Below are 20199 nucleotides of genomic sequence, written 5' to 3'. Positions count from 1 at the left end.
TGGTCACTGTATGAAGCTGAGCCCCACTGCCTTGACTCCGCAGCAAGCATGCTACTATTGTAGGGTGGAAAAGTACAGAAGGGGTGTTATTATTTTAATCACAGCAACTCGGCGGTGAGTCTCGATGGCAGGGGCCCCAGACTGCACACAGTCCTGGGAGGTGGACAGAAGAGGGGGCCCTATGGTGCAAAAAAGCTCGGAGCCTGCAGGAAGTCCTCTCTCCCCACGGAACCTTTTAGAACTTCGATCTCTGTGCCAAATTAACAACCCAAAGTAGGAGAGAAAATTAGACTCTCCAACAATAATCTATCTGTGGGAGAGATGTGTTCCTAAAACAGTTGTAAAGCATATGATATTTTTTCCATTTACTTACAACATTAAATTGAAAATTGGTTCCCATAAGGGATTTTACCACTCCCCCAAATGAAATAAAAAAGCACACAAGAACACAGAAAACCTATTAAAATCGCCTATTAAAAAATGACACTGTTCAGATAACATCAGCACCACTGACCAAAGGCAAAAAATAAAAACACAGCAGGGAAGCAGGGGCCTTGCCTATAAATACCACACCAATCTAGACAGGAAACTCATCTCTGATCTCAAGAGGGCGATTTCCGGCCCAAAGCAGGAGTCCACTGGGAGTTTCTGTTTTACTTTGGAAATTATTTTTTATTTGAGTGATTCTGCGCAGGTAAAATGGAGAGGGAGCTGATCCACAATTAACACAGCTGCTCAGAGTTCAGGTGCATTTTCCAAGAAATCACTCACATTTGAACCATAAGCTCTCCTTACTGTGGTTTGTTGTTTACACCTGTGTTCTCATGGACGCCAGGCTAATCCCCTCGTCCCGAGAAGCCCTCTGTGGAGCTCCCTCCCTCCTGCCTGTCCGGTATCCACAGCTCTCTTCCGTCTCCTCTGTGGAGTCCTTCCTCCCCACTCACGGCCATGACTCCGAGCACCTCCCAGTGGTGCCCTGGTGAGCCCCCACGTAACTGAGCATTTAATTAAACTTGGACTTGGATTGTCCCTTCGTTCGTTCATGGGTTCCTCGTTCTCCCCTGGTTCTATGCCCCACACCTGGCCCCTCTATAACCTCAGGGAACATGTGGAATGCTGAGTAGGAGTTCAGCAAATATTCGTGGATTTGGTCTTTGGTAAAGGAGACTCTTTAACAAATAAGACGTAGGAGGTTCCCAGCCTATAGCTGTGGGAGTCAGGTCTGGGATCCAGTCCTCACCCCGTCAATTCCTACCTTGTAGTATGTAGCAATTCCTTTGCTCATTGGCTCATCTCAAAAAGGAAGATAGTAATAGTCCTTTGTTGTATTGTTTGAGGGGGTCGATGAAACAATAAATGTAAAGCGCTCCGCACCATAAAACGGTCCAGTTCTATGAACGGAGCGTGTACTGTAAGCACTCAGTAAGTGGCAGCTGCTGTTGTTCAGGCCATTTGTTGACACGGACGCGGGCCTGGGCCCAGGGTTGGGAGGAGGGGCAGCAGGTGCTGCTCGAAAGGACCTTTGCTTTGTGCTCCTCGCAGCCCTTCCACACTGGGATGGGTCTGGCGTCTTCTGCTCTTTAGCACAATTTCTAGAGAGTAACACAGGCACCCATTTTTCACAAATGTATCACATACTATTTCAAAATGTGACTACTTTGATACTCAAACTATAGTAACATAAGAAAGTTAGTATCAGGGGTGCTGGGTGAAGGGTGTACAGGAAATGTACTTACACGACTTTTTTTTTTTTTTTTTGCATTTGGGCCATAAGCCCTACTCTTTGTGGCTGACTATTTACGTTTGTGTTCCCATTAAAACCAATGTCTAATTCTCATAATTTAAATGTAAGTCTACATTAAAAGTTTTAGAGAAATGATTGACTATTAGTTACTTCCTTGAGTTTGGTATTTCTCTGTGTGATTTTGGACAAGTTATTTACTTCCTTTGTGCCTCAGTTTCTTCATCTGTACAGCAAGAATGACAACATAGACTTCTACAGAGGTTTAAACAAGTCACTGTGTAAAGTGCCCCTTTGTGGAAAGGGCTCAGTTAGTGTTAGCCGCTGCTGCTGCTTTATTAAACTATCGCTGGATTCATCTTCCTAGAGCAGAGCTATACCTATGCAAACATTTTTATACTAATTCTCAAGAGACTTGCCCTAGATTATTGTCTTAAGTTACGCTGGTGGCTTCCACGGGAAGTCTGTGTCTGGCTCAGTGAAGGGCGCTGTCCCCTAGGACAATGTGGCACCGCGAACCCAGCTCAGCGCTGGGCCGTGGCGGAGCCACTAGCGGACATGCCTTGGGAGAACGCTCTTTGCTGCCCTTGGGAGATGGGGCCTGACCTTTCTCTTCTGCTTGCATACATCGTGACACCCCGCCCAGGGCTTCTGCGCCCCTTCGTGCAGGCTGGCATCTGTGCAGAGCCTCCCAAGGCCCGTAGGAGGGACTGGGAAATGTGGGCAGCCCCACACGGTTGCTGCTTTATGCAGGTCAGCCCCGGGCTAGGCCCGGAACACCCGGTCTGCGTTTTGCTGTTTCCAGAAGTGCAACAAGGGAGAGCTGAGCCTTTACAAACTCTGCCCAGGCGTTCTCGCCTGGGAGGGGCCACAGCCCTCACAGTTAAGTGCTGATAGTTCGCTGCAGCAAGCTAAGGGAGAACATTGAAATGTTTCACCAATAGTCATTCACTTTATGCTCCTCAATCCCTTACTCTTGATTGAGACAATGTTTTACGGTAATTTTCTCCTAAACCACATGCTCCCTGCCCCCAAGACATGACTTTGACAAAGTAGGAGTCTCGGCGAAAAGGAGAGAGAAACAGGAGTGAGGCCAAGACCGTGCAGATGCACTCAGGAGCCCACATGTGCCTACCACGGGGATTTTGTTCACAGTGCGATCTGGGCTGGTAGCTCGGTTTGCTGTGTTTCATAAGGTTACCGAGAGGCCGTGTGCTGACCCTCTCCTGGCAGTACCTCCAAATCCCGATTTTCCCTGAATTCTTATCTGAGGGGACAGCTGTGGGTAGAAAGTTTGCTTGTTTTTAAGATTTTACTTATTTTTTAGAGAGGGGAACGGAGGGAGAAAGAGAGGGAGAGAAATATCAATGTGTGGTTGCTTCTCACACGTCCCTTATTGGGGACCTGGCCCACAACCCAGGCACGTGCCCTAGACCAGGAATTGAACCAGCAACCCCTTGATTTGCAGGCCGGCACTCAATCACTGAACCACACAAGCAAGGGCATGCTTATTTTTAAATTAAAAAAAAATACATGAGGATGTTTTAAAAAATGAGCTTTCCCTGAACTCCTTCTCTCTTTTTTCCTTAAATAGACCATTTTGATCTTTTTTCCCCTATAATATCTTTTTATTTACAAGTAAAGAACATTAAAGTTAGCCTTTCCATTTTCACTGTAGCTTTAAATTCCTAAATACAAATGGCAACATTAACATATTTGCTGTTCGATTGAGAATGAGTGCCTTTGTCAAAGGAAAGAGAGGGGATGTTAGGGAGCCCCATGAGTCAGGAGGCAGGGCTGACCCCTGAGAGCTGAACCCCATGTCGGCACGCAGCAGCGCGCAGCAGGTGCACCAGGTGCCTGTGAACCCCAGACCGGGTCCAGGGCTGGCATGGCTCCAGCATAACTCAGTCGAGTGTGCTGATTTACCTGCCGTGGACGTGGTGGGCCAACCTCAGGAAAGCCGTGCTGGGGCAGAGCGCACCCAGACACAGCCCCGGGGAGGCAGGGTCCTGGCCCACGAAGGGGGATCCGGCCCTGTGCCTGGGCAGTTGGCAGGAGGTGCACGTGAAGCGACAATTAGAGGCATGGGGTATGGAGTCCAAATGTCTTGTTTCCAGCCCTGGCTCTGCACGAACTCTGTGACATTGCAAGTTATTGAGCTCTTTGTGCCTCGGCTTCCTCTTCTGGAAAATGAGGGTCATCATCGGGTAGTCGTGAGCACTAGGTCAATTAACTATGTGGAGTTCTCAGCACGATGCCTAACACAGATGAAGCATAAACGCTCAGTGGCTGCTTGTTGTCACTGGCCTTAGGCTGGACTTACCAGGTCAGCACAGCCCGATGCCAGGAAACATCCGGATCAGCCATCGCCTCCCCTCGCCCCGCCCCAGTTCCATTCCCACCCACTGCGTTTCTGCTTCATTGGCTTCCCTGACCCCTTGTCACCAGGGCACAATGCACCCGCCACGCTGTCACAGTTATAACTCGCAATGGCACTGGGCCTTGGGAACTTGCATGCAGCGTACAGAGCAGTCTCCTAGGAGACGTGCTAACGGGGATCAGTGGACCAGCTCCGAGGCAACAGCCAGCCCAGGTGCCTGAGCCCTGCCTCGGGGTCCCCTGACCTCCATCCACTGGGGAGCTGCATGCCTGATGCCCCCACAAGCGTGCCTTACCTATGACATGGAGCTTTTCGTCAGCGACCTCAGCCCTCAGGTAGATCCGGCCCCTCTTCTCGGTGTGGTCCATCCCGCAGAGGCTGGGGACGTTTATGACGCACTGCTTGTGCACGTTCATGTCGCAGGCTGCGGATCGAGAAAGCAAAGGCTGAGCTGGGCACACGGTCCCGGACCATCGCTTTCTCGGTGTTTTGGTTGCAGGAGCACAAGTGAAAACGGGCTACCCTTGAACTCGATACTTTGCTATATGTTGTTGGTGACATAAAGAGCTGTTAGCAGATGTCCCTCAGAGCACAGGCTTCGTGTGAGTGACAGTATCCTTAAAATATCCACGCCATGTTTGTCCAGACTCAGCGGAAGCAAAACGCCCCTGCCTGGTCTTCTGTGATGCTTCAAATATTTAACAGTAGGCAAAATTCACACAGGTAAATGCATACAAAGCTAATTCCTACTTTTGTACACAGAGGCAAATAATATGCACATCTTAAACAGAGGACGCTTTTTCTGCAAAACAATTTCTTATGACTTCCTAGCTCACCACTCAGAAAGGGTGAGAATATGTGGGTTGAGCACAGGAAATCCATAAAATTTTCCTGAGCTAAGTCTGTATTTTCAAGAAGGCTTAAGTACATCGCTTTTGCTTTTTTTTTTAAAGAACTTGTATTTGATATTTTAAACCTGTCTTCAAATATTTAAATATTATTCCAAGTAAAACAAATACACGCCTGGCATGATACGCCATTCTTTACCAGCTGACACTGCGTGGGTGAGACCGGGGGAGGACTGAAGAAAAAGACTAGTCACCGCGGTGAACTGAAGGCTCCGCGGAAAGAATCCCGTGTGCTGAACACGGACGTCAGACTCTGTGGAGGCGTTGCAGTGCTCTGGTCCTTGCGCCTCCGGGCTCCCAGGGGAGGACCGGCCTCTGGGACCCTCGCGAGCCCTCGATGGGGTGCCGCAGGCTCTTCTGGGACCTTCGAGGTGCAGCCTTCACGCCGTTGGTTTCGTTGTGAAGGTTTGGCTTGAACGTGGTGAAATGAATTGCGGAGAGCACAGCGAAGGATGCCTGTCTGCCGGACTGAACACGGAAGGCAGGACCCTGGACCCGAGGCGGAGAGAACGGCTGGCTGATTCACACGCGTGCATTCTGGTTACGCTCCTATTTCCACAGCTAACTGCTCAAAGCTGTGAGCCCTGATTTAGCAAAGACACAGACTCAGGAAATATCTTTAAGTGCCTGGGAAGAATGTGAAACTCAAAGGCAATAAAAGCCGCGGGCTCTGGGAAGGGCCGAACAGCAGGGAGGGCGTGGGGGGTGGTGCGTGGTGAAGGGCGCTGGGCTGGGTTCTTGTCTCAGCTTCCACCATGAGCGGCTTTTGAATCTTGGGAAGCTTATCTGCTCTCTCAGATTCCATTTCTTACTTGGCAAATGAAGAGCCTGGCCCAGACAAGTGGTTGATAAGTTTTTTTTTCCCTCACCAAGCAGAACTGTACATGGTGTTGTGACCCTACAATGTGTGAGGGCACAGGCAGAGGACTCTTCTCCACAGAAGCTAGGGGAGGGGTCGGGTCCTGGTACCCTCCTCCTCCAGGACGGAGCCCAGGCAGCCGCCCCCGACACCCTGGGACTCCAAGGGAAGGAGTTGAAAACAAAACAAAAAGCACTGATTTTTAGAGACTTATTTTTAGCAATGGAACCCATTTTTTTAAGCAAAATCTTAAGCAGAATCCTAAAATATAAACCAGATGAGTATTAGTTTATTAACATAAACTTAGTTAATAAATTCAAATTTATACCATTTATTTGTTATAAAGACATTAATGGATAACCAATAAGGCCCTCTGATCCAAAAAAATTGCAAAGCCAGCGCTGAGGGACGCTCAGTTCTGCCTGAGGAACTCATGCATGTATGTATGTATCTTGTTAGAGTTCCACAGCACCTCAAACCCCGGCTCCTGCAGAAGAGTGAGCACACACAGCCCTGCTGTTCGACTCCGTGCTTCACAGCCCCTGAGGCTCTTCGGTCCAGTGGGTGCAGTGGCAGAAACTCAACCACACATCCTTCCCGGTGAGTGGCGCTGGGCAACATCAGGTCTCCGACGTTGTCTTCAACTTGTCAAGGTTGAGTGTGTGACGCATTCAAATGTTCATTTTTGTTCCAAGTTTTCAAGCAGTTAAAAGTATATTTACAAATGCACTTAGAATTGCACTTGTAAAACCCCTGCAAACCACGTCTCCGGAGTCCTAGGGTTTCTTGAAATGCAGCAGGCCACGGGTGTGGATCATCACTGAGGTTTTGTTAGGCTATTAAATTCCACAGCTTTGGGCGGGGGAGGGGCCCTGGGTTCTGGGAAACGACCCAGCTACTCTGTAGCGTGCATGTATCTTTGTTTTCATATTCTGTGTTTGCTCCACATAGGAGAGCTCCTGGCCATAACAGTAACCATTAATGAATGACAACATGCTGATGTTTCCGTAACACTTCCTTGTCTACTAGAAAAACAGACACAGTACTTTCATATCCTAAAAGTATATGCTTTTATTTAAGCTAATAAATAGCCTGGGAAATGAATTTCAAAATAGAATTATCAAAGCAAAGACCTTCCACAGTTGTTTTTCTTTCCTCCTGGCAGTTGACGGAGACACATACAGAACAGAACAGGAGGGTGGAGGACACCCAGGTCTTCCTCAACAGTGTGTTCAGTGACTTCACTGCCGACTGGGCTCACAGGAATCTGAGCTGCCCACGGCCACACAGGGCGAGTGAACTTAAGGAGACACCAGCCTGGGTTTAATTTTCAGTGTGGTTTCAGTTTAAGGAGAACCTAATGGATTTTTCCACGGTCCGCCCACTCATTAGAAACACAGGAAGATAATGACTCTGGTGGCTTCACGTATTTTGAAGCCTAACAAGATGTGGGGTCTGGAGGTGCGGAGTCTTTTCTCAGCACAGGGCTTTTGCTTTGGGGTCTGACTAGCCTGCATGCCATCGTGGCTGCAGATTTCTGCCACGAGAAACTGGGGTAGCACCAACTTCATTTATAAATTGGGTGCTTTTTGGGGTTCATAATTAGGCAATTAAGCAGTCTGATAAACCAGAACGTTAACAGTGGGAAAACCCTACACTTCACCGGCCTGCTATAGATCTGAATGGTTGTCTTTGTGGATGAGGTGGCGCCGAAACGTTACTGAACCTGAGGTGCGCGGGGAGCTCTGGGCACCTGCTTCGGAGCCTCGCCACCCACCAGAAAAGAAAACTTACTTACTGTCGCATTTCATCCCCTGATGGATGAGTCCGTACAGCAGCGACCCGCAGTGGTCACAGAAGGTGGGGCTGCCATAGGTGTGGATTTTAAACTTGTGCTTGCTCCTGGGGTCCTGCGGGGAGAAGAAGCACACTGCTCATTCCGGGCATGAGAGGACGGACCAGCTGGTTGGGTGGGGCCAATGTCAGGCCCCGCCCCTCCCCATTCCCACGTCAAGGTTCAGTGCAACCACAGAGTGCACTGCTCTCGGGGGACCATGTGATGGGTGGTGGCGACTTGGCCATGTCACATTTTAATAGGCTGCCTGTTCTGGGACATGTAACAAATACCCACGTTTCTTCTTTCCATGGGATGCACTGAGGTAATTTGCATATTGCTGGGTTCCCACCAAAGCTATCGCTTCTGGCCCCACAGTCATACAAGTGCTCGAGGACAAGCCCACTCGATGCTGTGGTATCTCTGCATCCCCAGCGCCCAGCACAGAGGAGGTGCAAAATCGGGGTGTGTTTGTGAAGCTGGACTGAGTTTGGACAACCTGCTGGTGGGCAAGGTTTCCGTAAGACCAGAGATGCACCCCGACCAACAGGGGTGTCTTCCTGCTTCTGCACTGTTTCCGAAGCACCCCACGCCTTTGCATGGGATAGTGACAGCACGGTCGGGGGAAGTCAGAAATGCACCGAACGCAGCTGCCACAGCCCCTGCCGCAGTTTCCTTCCATCCCCTAGCACACCGCACACGCCACCGAAGGGACAGCCAGGCAGCTCCTTTTCTAGCAGCACTTTTGTTTCTCAGCCCGCAGATGGCCGGTAGACGGGGAAGTACACATTCCACGGAGCACGCCACACTGACCCAAGCTCACGGCCCCCGCGGTCAGGCTGCCTGCATGCCAGCCCCAGCTCTGTTCTTCCCAGAAGTGTCCCACACTTATCCTTCCTGCCTCGTCTATGAACTAGGAAATCAACAGCACCTGTCTTAGGTGGCTGCCATGGGCACAAAACCAGTCAACCACAGTAAGGTGCCGAATGGGGAAATCCCTGGAGTGAGTGAGCTCCTCTGTTCCTCGGGCCTCTGTCGATCGGTACATAAAAGTAGGGGGTTGAGCTGAAAGACATTTCTGTCCCCTACATGTCCATATTGGGACCCTCCCTCATCATATGCCTCCCCCTGGATGACATTTTTTGTGCCCCGAGCAGACGTGAAGATGGAGCTGCCATTAGCGGAACTAAGGAAGGGGACCGAGGGGCGGGGTTTGGGGAAGGGAAGGAGGCCAAAGGCCCCGTTTCAGACGTGTCCGGCTCGAGCTATCCCTTGGTCTAGGGTTTCTCAAACGCAAACATACACAAAGATGTTCCTGGCTTCTGACTTTCTAAGGGCCTGGGTACTGGTTGGTGATTTTGACTTTGTAAGATAACTGATCACTTGTTTGGCTTTGGAACCTAAGGTCTAAACCACATACAAGCCACATACTCTTTAAAGACATAAATTCTAAAATTAGTGAATATTTCAATCATGCAGAACATGAATAATAAATCAAACACTCATGTAAGTACCACCCATACTTGACAAATGTTAACATTTTCCCCAATTTTCACTGCATAATCATTATCCTCATTCCACAGAGATGGCAGTGACCTTCAAAGTCACGTGGCCAGGGACTACCAGCAATGGGATCTGAATACATCTGAGCCTTCAATACTGATCCCCACCCAGGCGCTTTCAGAAATCCACTCAAAATGAGGCTCTAGTCTTAACAGCTTTAATTTTTATTTTTATATTTGCAACACAACTTTTTTTTGGGAAATGAGAACACCACCTGTTTTATAAATAAACTGTCACTGGAATTTGGGCATGCTCACTCATTTACATATTTTCTGTTGCTCCAGTGGCAGAGCTGTGCAGAGCCTGCACAGGCCCCTGGGCCCGAAACACTCACTCTGGGGACAATCTCTGCTTCACGAGTGTAGTTTCCAAAGTGTGTCCCTACCCGGCACCACCATCACCTGGAACTTGTTGGAAATGAAGTTACTCCCCACTCAGACCGCCCGAATGGAACCTCCGGGCAGAGGCCCTGCGAGGGTCCCAGCGTGGCGAGCACACTAGAAATGAGGACTGAGAACTGCTGCTTTGGGAGGTTACTCAGCAAATACAGAGTAGGTGCCTAACGGGGGCCAGGTGCCTACCTGTGCAGATGCTCAACGATATTCTCGAGGCAGTCACTAGTTTACTTTCCAAATGTCTCTCGGGTATGAAAAGTCAACACCTTCCTTGGGAGGTTAGTTTTCCTAGTAAGTAGCCGCTGCGAATACAGTCTGAAGTACGTGTGGGCTTTAAAGCAGTCCCTCCGCTTTCCCCAGTGTCCTGGGACGTTAAGGAGAATGTCCAGGGAAGAGGCCAGTGACAGTCTCCACTGCAAGTTCCCATGAGGACAGCCGAGGTCGTGTCCCACTATGGGGAGGGCAGAGAGGAGCCCGGGGGACGGACACAGCCAGTTTCCCCTGAAGAAGCCAGGCGCTGACCACGGGCACTGAGTCAGCGAACGTGGAGTGGACGTGCAGCCCGCCGGAGCCCGGGCGTGCCAGGCAGCTCCAGGGCAGCCATCTTGCCGGTCGGTTGGCATGTGGGTGCCTATGGCTGTGGCATATGGGCAACTGGTTTCACTTTTCAGGAGAATCCAAGTCTTACTCACACCCCCCCCACCCCATGGGGCATCTTCGGGCTCTAACCATTCAGAGGGGTTACCATTAGGACGAGAGGAAACCTTCGCTTTCAGCCCCTGGGTAAGTCTGGAGAGTGCCCAAGTCTTAGAGTCCTCATACTTCAAAGTCATGAGCGGCCAAGGATCGTGCTCATGGTGACAAGGACAACACCACCTGCCTGCCGGTCATCACTCTTGGGGCCGGTGCTTCACAATGACCGAGATCTCCCCCACAGTGAGACCACTGACCGGGATCAGGGAGACCTGTGTTCCGACTCCAGCCTTGACACAGACTCAGTGAGTGACCTTGGAAAGGTCAGGTCCCTTCTAAATGAAGCAGAAAGAAAGCCCGTCTGCCTTTGTGATAGTCGGGAGTGAGGCTTAACCGAGGGAACACATAAGGGCTTCCTAACCTGGAAATCCCCAGGCAAATACAAGAGAAGATGATTGCAATTATATTATCCTTGGAAGTGAGCCAAGGTGCGCAACACTTCCCTTCCTTCAGTGACCTGGGCCTGAATCGGAAGGAAGAGGAAAGCTAATTAGCCTCAGCCCCAATCGGTGGTCAGGGCAGACGCCAAGGTGGCCAGAAGCCAAGGGTCTCCTCTGAGGTCTCCAGTTCCTGCTCTGTGCCGAAGACTGGCCTTCCGAGGCCCATACCCCACGCCGAGGGGTAAGTTGTGGAACCGCCTGCCAGCCCAGCCGGCCGTGCCCTGGACCGACCGTGAGGAGGAGGACATCTCCCACACACCAGAGATGGAATGCAGGAGCATAAAGCCTCCGGCCAAAACGGCCTCACCTCGTCTGAGAAAAGGAACCACAGTGTCAGCTGAGGAGCCGTGAGTTAACGGTGGCTGCAGAGAGCAGCCGCACTGAAGAGCTACCGGGCTCCGTGTGTCTCTCCGCAGCCACCAAGGAGTGGTGTGTTTCACTGCTCTGGGCCCTGACTGCCTCATCTGGCCCCTGAAAGCATTGAGCTGGATGAGCCTCTTCAAAGTGGCACTTCATAGAGCCCTGCAGTGGGCAGGGTGCACCCGACGGCCACTGGGGGAGCGAGAGGGGAGGGTTCGAGAATGAGGCCTTGGCTAAATAATGCTTGAAAACTGGACTAGGTGATCTCTTTAATTCTGTCATCTTGCTCTCAAAAAGAAAACAAACTTTTAATTTTTATTTTGGAATAATTTAAGACTTGTAAGAATGTGCAAAAATAGCACAGTTTGCATGTAGTCTCTAGCCAGCCTTCCCCGGAGATGCCTCTCACGTAACCGCAGTGCATTCGCAAAGCCAGGGCATCGGTGGGCACTGGGACCACCATGCCTTCCTCCAGCGACGACGGTAACGTTCCACCGGGTCTCACACGCATAATGCCGGTGCAGGCATTTGTATTAAGAAGCTTACGAGTTACACACTGTTTACTGAGTGGGGGCTGCAGTAGCATTTGCTGGGTCCACATCACGGGCTCAATCAGAGCCCCACCAAAGACCATTCGAGGCTTGTCCATCAGACCCACAGCCCTGGGTCTCCTCCCGTGCAGGTGTCCCAGGAGGGTGAGTCTGAGGATCCAACTGAAACGTAGAATCAGTGGGCTTTTCTCTCCACAAAGGAAACTCACACTCTCTCCAAAATTTTCTGATCAGTTTTTCTAAACAAAAACCATTTTGAGGCACAGGTTGCCTGAGGTATCACACAAAGTAGGTGCCAGCAGGGGTCAGGGGACAGTGGAAGGTGTGTAAGTTATGGTGACACTTGTAATCTGATGGAAAGACAAGGACATCAAGGCACGAGCTGTCCCCCACTGGCGTCAGAGTAGGTTCTGGGCAGGTGCTGGTGAACCATATGCCCGGTGAGGGCTGAGGCACCCTAGGAGGCCCTGGGTAGCCAGGGAGCGGGGGGGCGGAAATGTGTGGGGAGAGGAGCTGAGTCTTCAGCGTCCTCAGCAAGACAAGTCGCACTTGTCCTCAGGTTGTGAGAAGCAGCGTTTGGTGGATAATGGGGCTTTCAGGTTCTTTCCTGCACCTGTAAACCTTGACGCCGAACCCTTCACAGAGAGCACCTGGGCTTCTCCTATCTTGCTTCGGCTGTTCCCTCTACCTGGTATAACCACCTCGTGCTGAGAGCCCACCTGCTGAAACACCTAAAAAGGCAGTCACGAGGGCTGCTTCCTCCTCGTAGAACACCCCCTCAAGTCTCCTCTTCCCTCGGACCTTCCACAGCATTTCGTGTCTTCGTGTCTGTTGTCTCCACACCACTTCCATGCTCTGCCACTGGAGACAGTTACTACTCCGGGTGCCTCCTCTCCCACTTTTCATCATCTCTCTCTCTCTCTCTCTCTCTCTCACACACACACACACACACACACACACAGTCTGACAGAGTTCTGGAAGCACAGGGCTGAATTTGCAACTGGACTGGAACCGAGCCTGACAATTAAGTTTTAAGTAGCAACTTGATCTCCAAGCTTCCTAGCAACCAAAGCAAAAAAAAAAAAAAAAAAGGGAAAAAACACAGTGGGCCCCTCTGTGGCTGCAAAGCCCCCCAGATGCAGAAATCCGTCTCAGTGTGCTCCAAAAATCATTCTGTGCCTCACACACGGTGGACCGTCAACCCACGGAAGGAACCACTGAATCTCCTGCAAAGCGCCCTTCTGTCACTGCTCCCTGGAGGGTTCTCAATAAAGTCACCTCACGTGTAAGTTAAGTTGGGCTACAGCTAGGGCCACAACACATGCCACGCCTTGACCACTACCAAGTTAGTCACACCCTCCCATTTAGTGCCGGTCATGTGGACCTTCCCTGTGCCTTGTCCAGGCACCGGCGGCCTCTTACGAAGTGGGGTCTGAACCCTCTGTCTTATGTCACGGGCCTGACATCATGTTACAGGGAAAGTGAAAAACATTCAGCTTAGATGCTTCCATCCTACACACGGTGGGGGGAGAAAAGGGAACTTTTGACTAAACCAGTGTTCATAGTCACGAATGAAATCAAACCCACAAATCTCCCACGGGTGTCCAACCTGCAGCCCATGGGCCACATGCAGCCCAGGATGGCTGTGAATGCGGCCCAACATAAAACCGTAAATTTACTCAGAACATTATGAGATTTTTTTTTGTGCTTATGTGTTGCAATGTATTTAATGTGTGGACCAAGACAACTCTTCTTCTTCCAGTGTGGCCCAGAGATGCCAAAAGTTTGGTCAGACGCCTCTGATTAGTTAAAACCTTTAATTGAAAGAGTAACAAATGAAAATTTCAAGCTCTATGGAAAGCACCTGTGAGTCTGTTGCTCATCCCTTAGCGTTAGAACGAAGCAACGCCGTCAGCCCCCTGCAGAAACATCTCTCGGCGTTTCTCCCAGGACTTTCAGAGTCTTTCACGGTCAGCAGCACCACCTCTGTCACCATCGCTTTTCGATGTGTTAGAAATAAACCCACAGATCTGCGCTGCACCACATTTTGATGCTGTTTGGGCCTTAAATCGCCTTAGGTGCCTTTCTTATTAACTAGAACCTTCTAGAAGGGATATTCTAGGTAAGTTGAACTTCAGTCTGCATGGATGGAGAATGAACCAGCAGTGCATGATGGGATACTCAAGAACACCAGGAGGCCGGCAATCGGGGATGCTTTTTGATGAAGATGTTGATATTTGAACACACGTTGCTGTGACTGCCCCTTCAATTCAACAAAGAGAACAACGGCAGTCTTTTTGCGAGAGGCCCTCCTGGCTTGGGTTTCCCACACATACCTGAATGTTTCTGAAACCCCCAGAGGTTTCACTTGCAGCGCCCAAATGGCAGCCATCAAGGGCTGGAGTTCAGATTTTATGGGTTTCTGGGAGAGACGGTCTTCGAGTGAGGGAGGCCCTGCAGCGTGACTCCCTCCATCGCCTGGAGCGGCGTGGCTGCTTCGAGCTGCTCCCTCTGAAGATCAAGGAAAACTTCCCCCACTTCCACCATCTGACGTGTTCTCATGAATCACGCCTGTAAGCCAAGCTGGGGTCTAAATGTCACTTACATGCTGACTACACAAGCGACACTGAGAAGACACTGCTCTGAAGGCGAATCTGGCTCTGAAGATGATCTTCAATTTCTTGGGAAGCAAGCTTTTTTTAACTCCATGATTTTAAAAATTTCTACTTAAAATTTTTGTTAACATGAGACTATTACTCACAACAAACTATACGACCACGGTGATTTCATGTCACTTAGGTGTCACTATGGCGGTTACGTTGGCGGTCACCTTCCGAGCCGGGCACCCCCAGCCCTGCCTGCTCTGGCCGCTGAATCCGCCTGCTTGCGTCTTTGCTTGGGCTGAGGCAGCACGCCCTGCCTTAGAGTGCACTGGTCTTGCTGGATGCTGCCTGTTCTAAGAAAGAACTGAGGAACTTCTGGGTCTGGTGACAGTTGATTTTTGATCTTCATGTAACCCTATGTTCTCCTCGTGAACAACATTCGCCTTGACAGTTGGACTAACTCGTCAAATCAGGCTTTGCTGGAAGAAAGATTCTTATGGGTCTTTTGTCAAGCTATGCAAGATCCTTAATTATTATATGTGAATTGACGACTCAAATAAATCTCTACCAGCAAGGCAGTGACTAAATAAACCATAATATATTTATACTAAAAAATACTCTGTAGCAAGCTAAACCAAATGAGCTTCCTGTAACAACATAGCTCTCTAAGACATAGTGTCTAATGAAAAGAGCAAGCCGCAGAATGAAACATAAGATATAATGACATCCATTTCAAACCCAGGATTAAATATAACCTCCAAACACAGAGTAACAACATAGCAGGGGAGATGTATAAGCAACACGCCTCTGGGGAAGTGTGGGGACAGACTGGCTTTGCAGATGACAGTGAGAGGCACCATTAAATATTATCTGGAAAGGTTTACAATAAAAAAAACACAAAAAAATGAGTTCCTGCATTATCTATGTAATCTGAATTACCACGACTCCCACCTGAATGTATCAGGTTGTATTTTAACTGGCTTGTGAGATGCCATTAGAGGGACGGCCTCTGTGTGTTGAAGAAACTGAGGCACAACTGCCGTACCTGGTGGTCAGTGGCTGTGTGTGCAGCTTCTCCAGCAACCTGCTGAGGTGTCGAGACCCAATGGCAAAGCAGATGTGCGGTGCCACCCACCATCAATAAGGGTGAAATCTTAACTAAAAGCTATATTATACAAAAGCTCCATCTCCCTACTTGTAAAAAATTTTCTATGTTGTCACCATCTCCAGACAAAAACTTGACATAAGTCAACGTCTTATCAATTACAAAAGAATCTTGGATGGTTTAGTTTGAAATTCTAACACTAAAATAAGATGTTTAAAATGGGCAAATATTCAAATCACAAAGCCTACTATTTCCTAGTTAGCTAGCAAATTTCTTCATTTCTCTTTTGAAATTATTTACTGTCTGCCGAAGAGTTTAAGTTTCTATTTTAAAATACTTTTAGACTCACAAATGACAAAAACAGTTCCTGTGTAACCTCCCCACAGCCTCCCTGCAGTGATAGCCTCTTACCAAACCACAGTCCACGATCCAAATCTGGACACGGGTGCAACGGACTCCCCCGGTCTCTAAGTGCTATCATCGTGTGTGCCTGCCTGTCTAGCTCTGTGAGATTCTGTCGCACTCATAGCCATGATGCAGATGGGTTCTGTCACTACAAAGAAGCTCCCTCGTCCTGCTGGGTGTCATCATACCCCCACCCCCATCCCTAACTCTTGCAATCACTGATCTGTTCTTTAGATAAACTTTTATAGCAATGCATTTTAGCACCAAATAAGGTCTGTGCTGGTTAAGGATCTAGTTAGCTCCAGTGCCACAGTTCGAAAGGAAAATAAAGCAGGAATACAAGAAGCATCCCTGCCAGCCCTGAACAAAGTTAGCTGCTTCCTAAAAAAGAAATCCGTGGCCAATCTTATGCAACATCTAAGAACAAACCAGAGATAAAATGGCAACATATTTATTCAAGAACATCCAAGATCCTATCACCTTTGATTTAGTAAAGGCAGAACTGGGTTGCTGGTCACGTGAGAAACCTTGCCTGACGCTCACAGATAGCCCGGGACAAATTCTGGAGCCTAGAATCTGGTGGTAGGTAGATGACATGCCCCAGATGCAGCACTTAGTTTGCCACAGACTCGAAAAAGTATAACATTATTTGCAAGAAGGTGGATTTCTATGCCTCCCTGTGGAGTTGGGTGATTCTCCAGCAGCTGGTATTTGTTCAACTGATTAAACACAACAGAGGAGGCAGAAGGTGTACCCCTGTCTCCTTCCTGACCACCGAGTCAAAGGGGGCAGGGTCCTTTCTTTCCTCAGGTGCCTCTGATTCTTTCCACAGTCTGCTCACTGCGCCCAGTGAATATTTCCCAAATGGCAACGCCCGCCCCCGCACTGGCTACGTTAAGAGATATTTACTTCCTCATGTCTAAGGATCTTTCCAGTTATAACGTCATGTTTTATTTTTTTTAAATGTGCAGAGTACGGTAAAATATTAATCATTTTCACCACTTAATAATTTTCAATTGTTTATTCACATGTTCATTTATGTACATAAAAATCCTATTTGTTATAAGAAAATGTGGTTAAGTAGACAGGAAAATTATATATATGTAAATATTTTGGTATGTTTCATTCAAGAAAGATGTGAGTGTGAGAGTGTGTGTGTGTGTGTGTGTGTGTGTGTTTTCTGAGGAATCACCCTAAATAGACGGGGTCTCTAGATTTCCCTTCAAAAAGAAAAACTAACAGCTCATCTTAAACATCTTTCCATCTTGCTAAATATAAAGCAGTATCATATTATATTGTGTGATATTTCATCATACAGATGCACCATCATTGATCCCCCATTCCTTAACTGATCCCCCATTCCTGGACATTTAGGTTATTTCCAACGTCACTATTATACTGTTACAGACAATACTACCACAAGTGTCTGTGAGCATGTACTATGCAAGGGTCTTATCAGCTCCTCAGGATAAAGGGCAGAAGAGGAAATCCTGGGCCAAAAGTATGAACGGAAAATATTAAATTTAAAAGCTATTCACCCATTGTAACCCCCAAATCTGTTTTTGATCCAGGCACTCTGGTTGTTCTGGGTAAACTCACAAGTAGCCAGTGCTGTATCCCGGCTAAAAAGTGCCGCACAGCTCTAGGTTTGGACCTGATTTTCGTTAGGTGCAGGCATCCGTCCTTGAGTTCTGCTGCTCCCACTTGCTCAGTGTCTGCCGAGAGCCTCCCCAGAATGAGAGCTGACGTTGTCCACCCTCCTTGTCCTCAAGGATTTACTGTTCTTTCTACTGACATCTTTTCGTTCCCCTTTCTTACACTGGGAGTTGAGAAGCAGTGGCAGCACACTTTCTGGACAGTGACTCTGCAACTGCTTGTCAGTTAAGGGTGGCTGGGCTGAAGCCATGAGGCGGCAGACCATCCTACACATTTACAAAACCGATTATTTCGGCCTGCTGTGGTCTCTGACATTAATCTCACACTGGTGTCCTGGGTTTGGGCGTACGGATTTGACTGGGTAAAAGACTTCCACCTTGACCTTCACTCATGCAAACTACTATCACAGATACAACTGAATTGCCCTTTAGCATTTGCCTATTGTGCAAACTCTGCATTTTGCTTCAAATTTTTGTCCAGTATCTCTGCCTCAGGCTGCTGTGTGCTGGCGATTCTGGGGCACGCACACCCGAGCCAAACACATGCACTCTCCGCTCACCCTCTCTCTCCTTTTTTAAACGCTAGGAGCTAACACTAATGTGCTTTCCTCCAACTGTGACTTTAAATGCAGCCTAAGCAATGCCTCCCAGAGGTCAATCTAAAGAGTGACAAAAATAGTCCTCGTTCAGCTGCCTCCTAGGACTGCACCAGGCACCTCCAATCCTTCATCCTAAACGGCTGGCTCTCTGTGTTCAGCTCTCAGAAAAAACCCGACGTTTGCCCTTAGGGTAGTGGAAACCTACTATGCACATTTGAAATTTGTTTTACCGTTTATATTCCCTTGTTTTAAGTTAAACAAGCATCTTAATAAAAATATTACATAGAACATGCTAATATTTCCACTTGAAGCAAATAGTTGTTAGAATTAAGGCAGAAATTCAGTGCTGCCTGCCCCCGGCCAAGGGTTTAGTCTCAGTGCTCATCTGTCCCCACCCTGTAGAGGGAGGCTATGACAGGGTGACCGGAACAAAGTGGGGGGGGGGTGTCCCATTAAAGTGCATTTGTGCACATACCTCCTCTTATGTGAGGATATACAGAAGTACTGTGATGGCTAGTATTCTAAAAAAAGTTTTTTTCTTCCTGTTAACTGGCTTAACCTTAGAAAAAGTAGACATTTAAAAGAAAAGGGAAGTATTATACAGCAAAACCAAATGGCAGCCTGTGAGCTCCGTCACCAGTGCAACATCAGCCCCTACCCCCAGTGCTCCATGGGTAGGCAGAGGGTTGGGAAACGAATGTCCAGTTTACCTGTTCATCCGTCCATTCTGATAGGGTGCCAGGGTATGGGAAAAGGGGGTCAGAGAAACTTAACGGAGTCTGGCTGCGTTCTCGAAAGACTTGTGTTATTGCTTTCCACCTTGTGCAATGGCCATGGAGGGTCGAAGGGGGGCAGTCCCCAGTTGAAAGATGGAGAAACCAAAGCCCAGATAGGTGAATTATCTCAGCAAGATCCAAAGCTGGTAAGTGGTTAAATCAGGATTTCAGCTCATGTCTTTTAACTCAATTGATGGGTCCGAACCTGTGCTGGACGTTGAACCAACGCTGGGCAGACACAGCCACAGACTGGGCAAGCAGACTCACTCTGGGTGTCAGTCCAGATGCTCAAACCTACTTTCCTTCAAGGAACTCAAAAAGACATAGAGCAGAGAAGACTGTTTTCCTTTGAGGACAGGAGAAAAGATAAAATATGAAGCAGCAGGCTATCATGAGATGGAAATAAGTGGTGATAGCTTCAGCCATCTTTAGTATCTCTAGATTTCCATTTCTACCATTTTCAGCATGTCCCAGCTGGAGCAGAAAAACAGATGCCCTTTCATTCCACTAGAGGGCAACAGAATGGGGTCAAGGGCGCAAGTCGAAGAGTTTTACTCTGCAGCAGAGTAAAACCACACTGCAGCAGGGACTCCGGTTGTCCTTGCTGTTCTGATGCACCTGGGTTTCAGAGCGGGTGGTCCTCTTCTTATCACAGTCTGTTCCAGAGAAATTAAATCAGGCCGAAGTTTTATTCAGCCTCTAGGACACATGCAATTCAAACATTCTGTTCTTCCTGTAGGTAATTTTTCTATTATCCTTTGTCAAGCCCACAGCATTTGACAGCCAAACCAATGTAATTTCACAAAGAATCTAATTGGTGTCCATAAGTGGGTATGATCTGTACAAACCGAAGTTGCGACAGGGAAGGTAGTGTGTGGTACAAAGCACCGCGGGAGACTCATGATCTACTGAAAGAAAAGGGTTTGTTCATGAGAGAAACTAATGATCCTGCTCAGCAGTGTCCATTGGAGCCTTCCATAATGACGGGAATGTCTCATGTCTGCCCGTCCAATACAGTAACCACTAGCTGCATGTTGAGTGCTTGAAATATGGTGACTTCTACTAAGGCACTGAATTTTCACTTACCTTCAATTCACTTAAATTTAAATAGCCACAGATGGCTAGTGGTTACTGTGATGGACAAGGCACAGTTAGAACACTCTTTCCAGAGAGACCTTGTTTGGTCCTTTTTTCCTGCTCAAAGGAGCCATGGAGGCAGAGACATGCTGGGGGAGCTGTTCGGTTTCCCCGCAGGTAACTGGACAAGCT

The 20199-nt window shown here is 48.5% G+C and overlaps 1 protein-coding gene across 1 annotated transcript in view; it reads right to left on the bottom strand.

Moving 5' to 3' along the window:
- PRKCA (protein kinase C alpha) overlaps positions 1-20199 on the bottom strand; it is a 356477-nt gene that overhangs the window by 97771 nt on the left and 238507 nt on the right. The window contains exons 4-5 of the mRNA XM_045837292.1: positions 7690-7801; positions 4420-4548 (exon numbers count right to left, since the gene is read on the bottom strand). Coding sequence (XP_045693248.1) covers positions 4420-4548; positions 7690-7801 — 241 coding nt within the window. The remainder of the gene's footprint in view (positions 1-4419; positions 4549-7689; positions 7802-20199) is intronic.

This window comes from Phyllostomus hastatus, unplaced genomic scaffold, assembly GCF_019186645.2.
Source record: "Phyllostomus hastatus isolate PE091 unplaced genomic scaffold, TTU_PhHast_1.1 phas_contig_210, whole genome shotgun sequence".
Lineage (NCBI taxonomy): Eukaryota > Metazoa > Chordata > Mammalia > Chiroptera > Phyllostomidae > Phyllostomus > Phyllostomus hastatus.
This window is presented reverse-complemented; position numbering and strand designations above follow the sequence as displayed.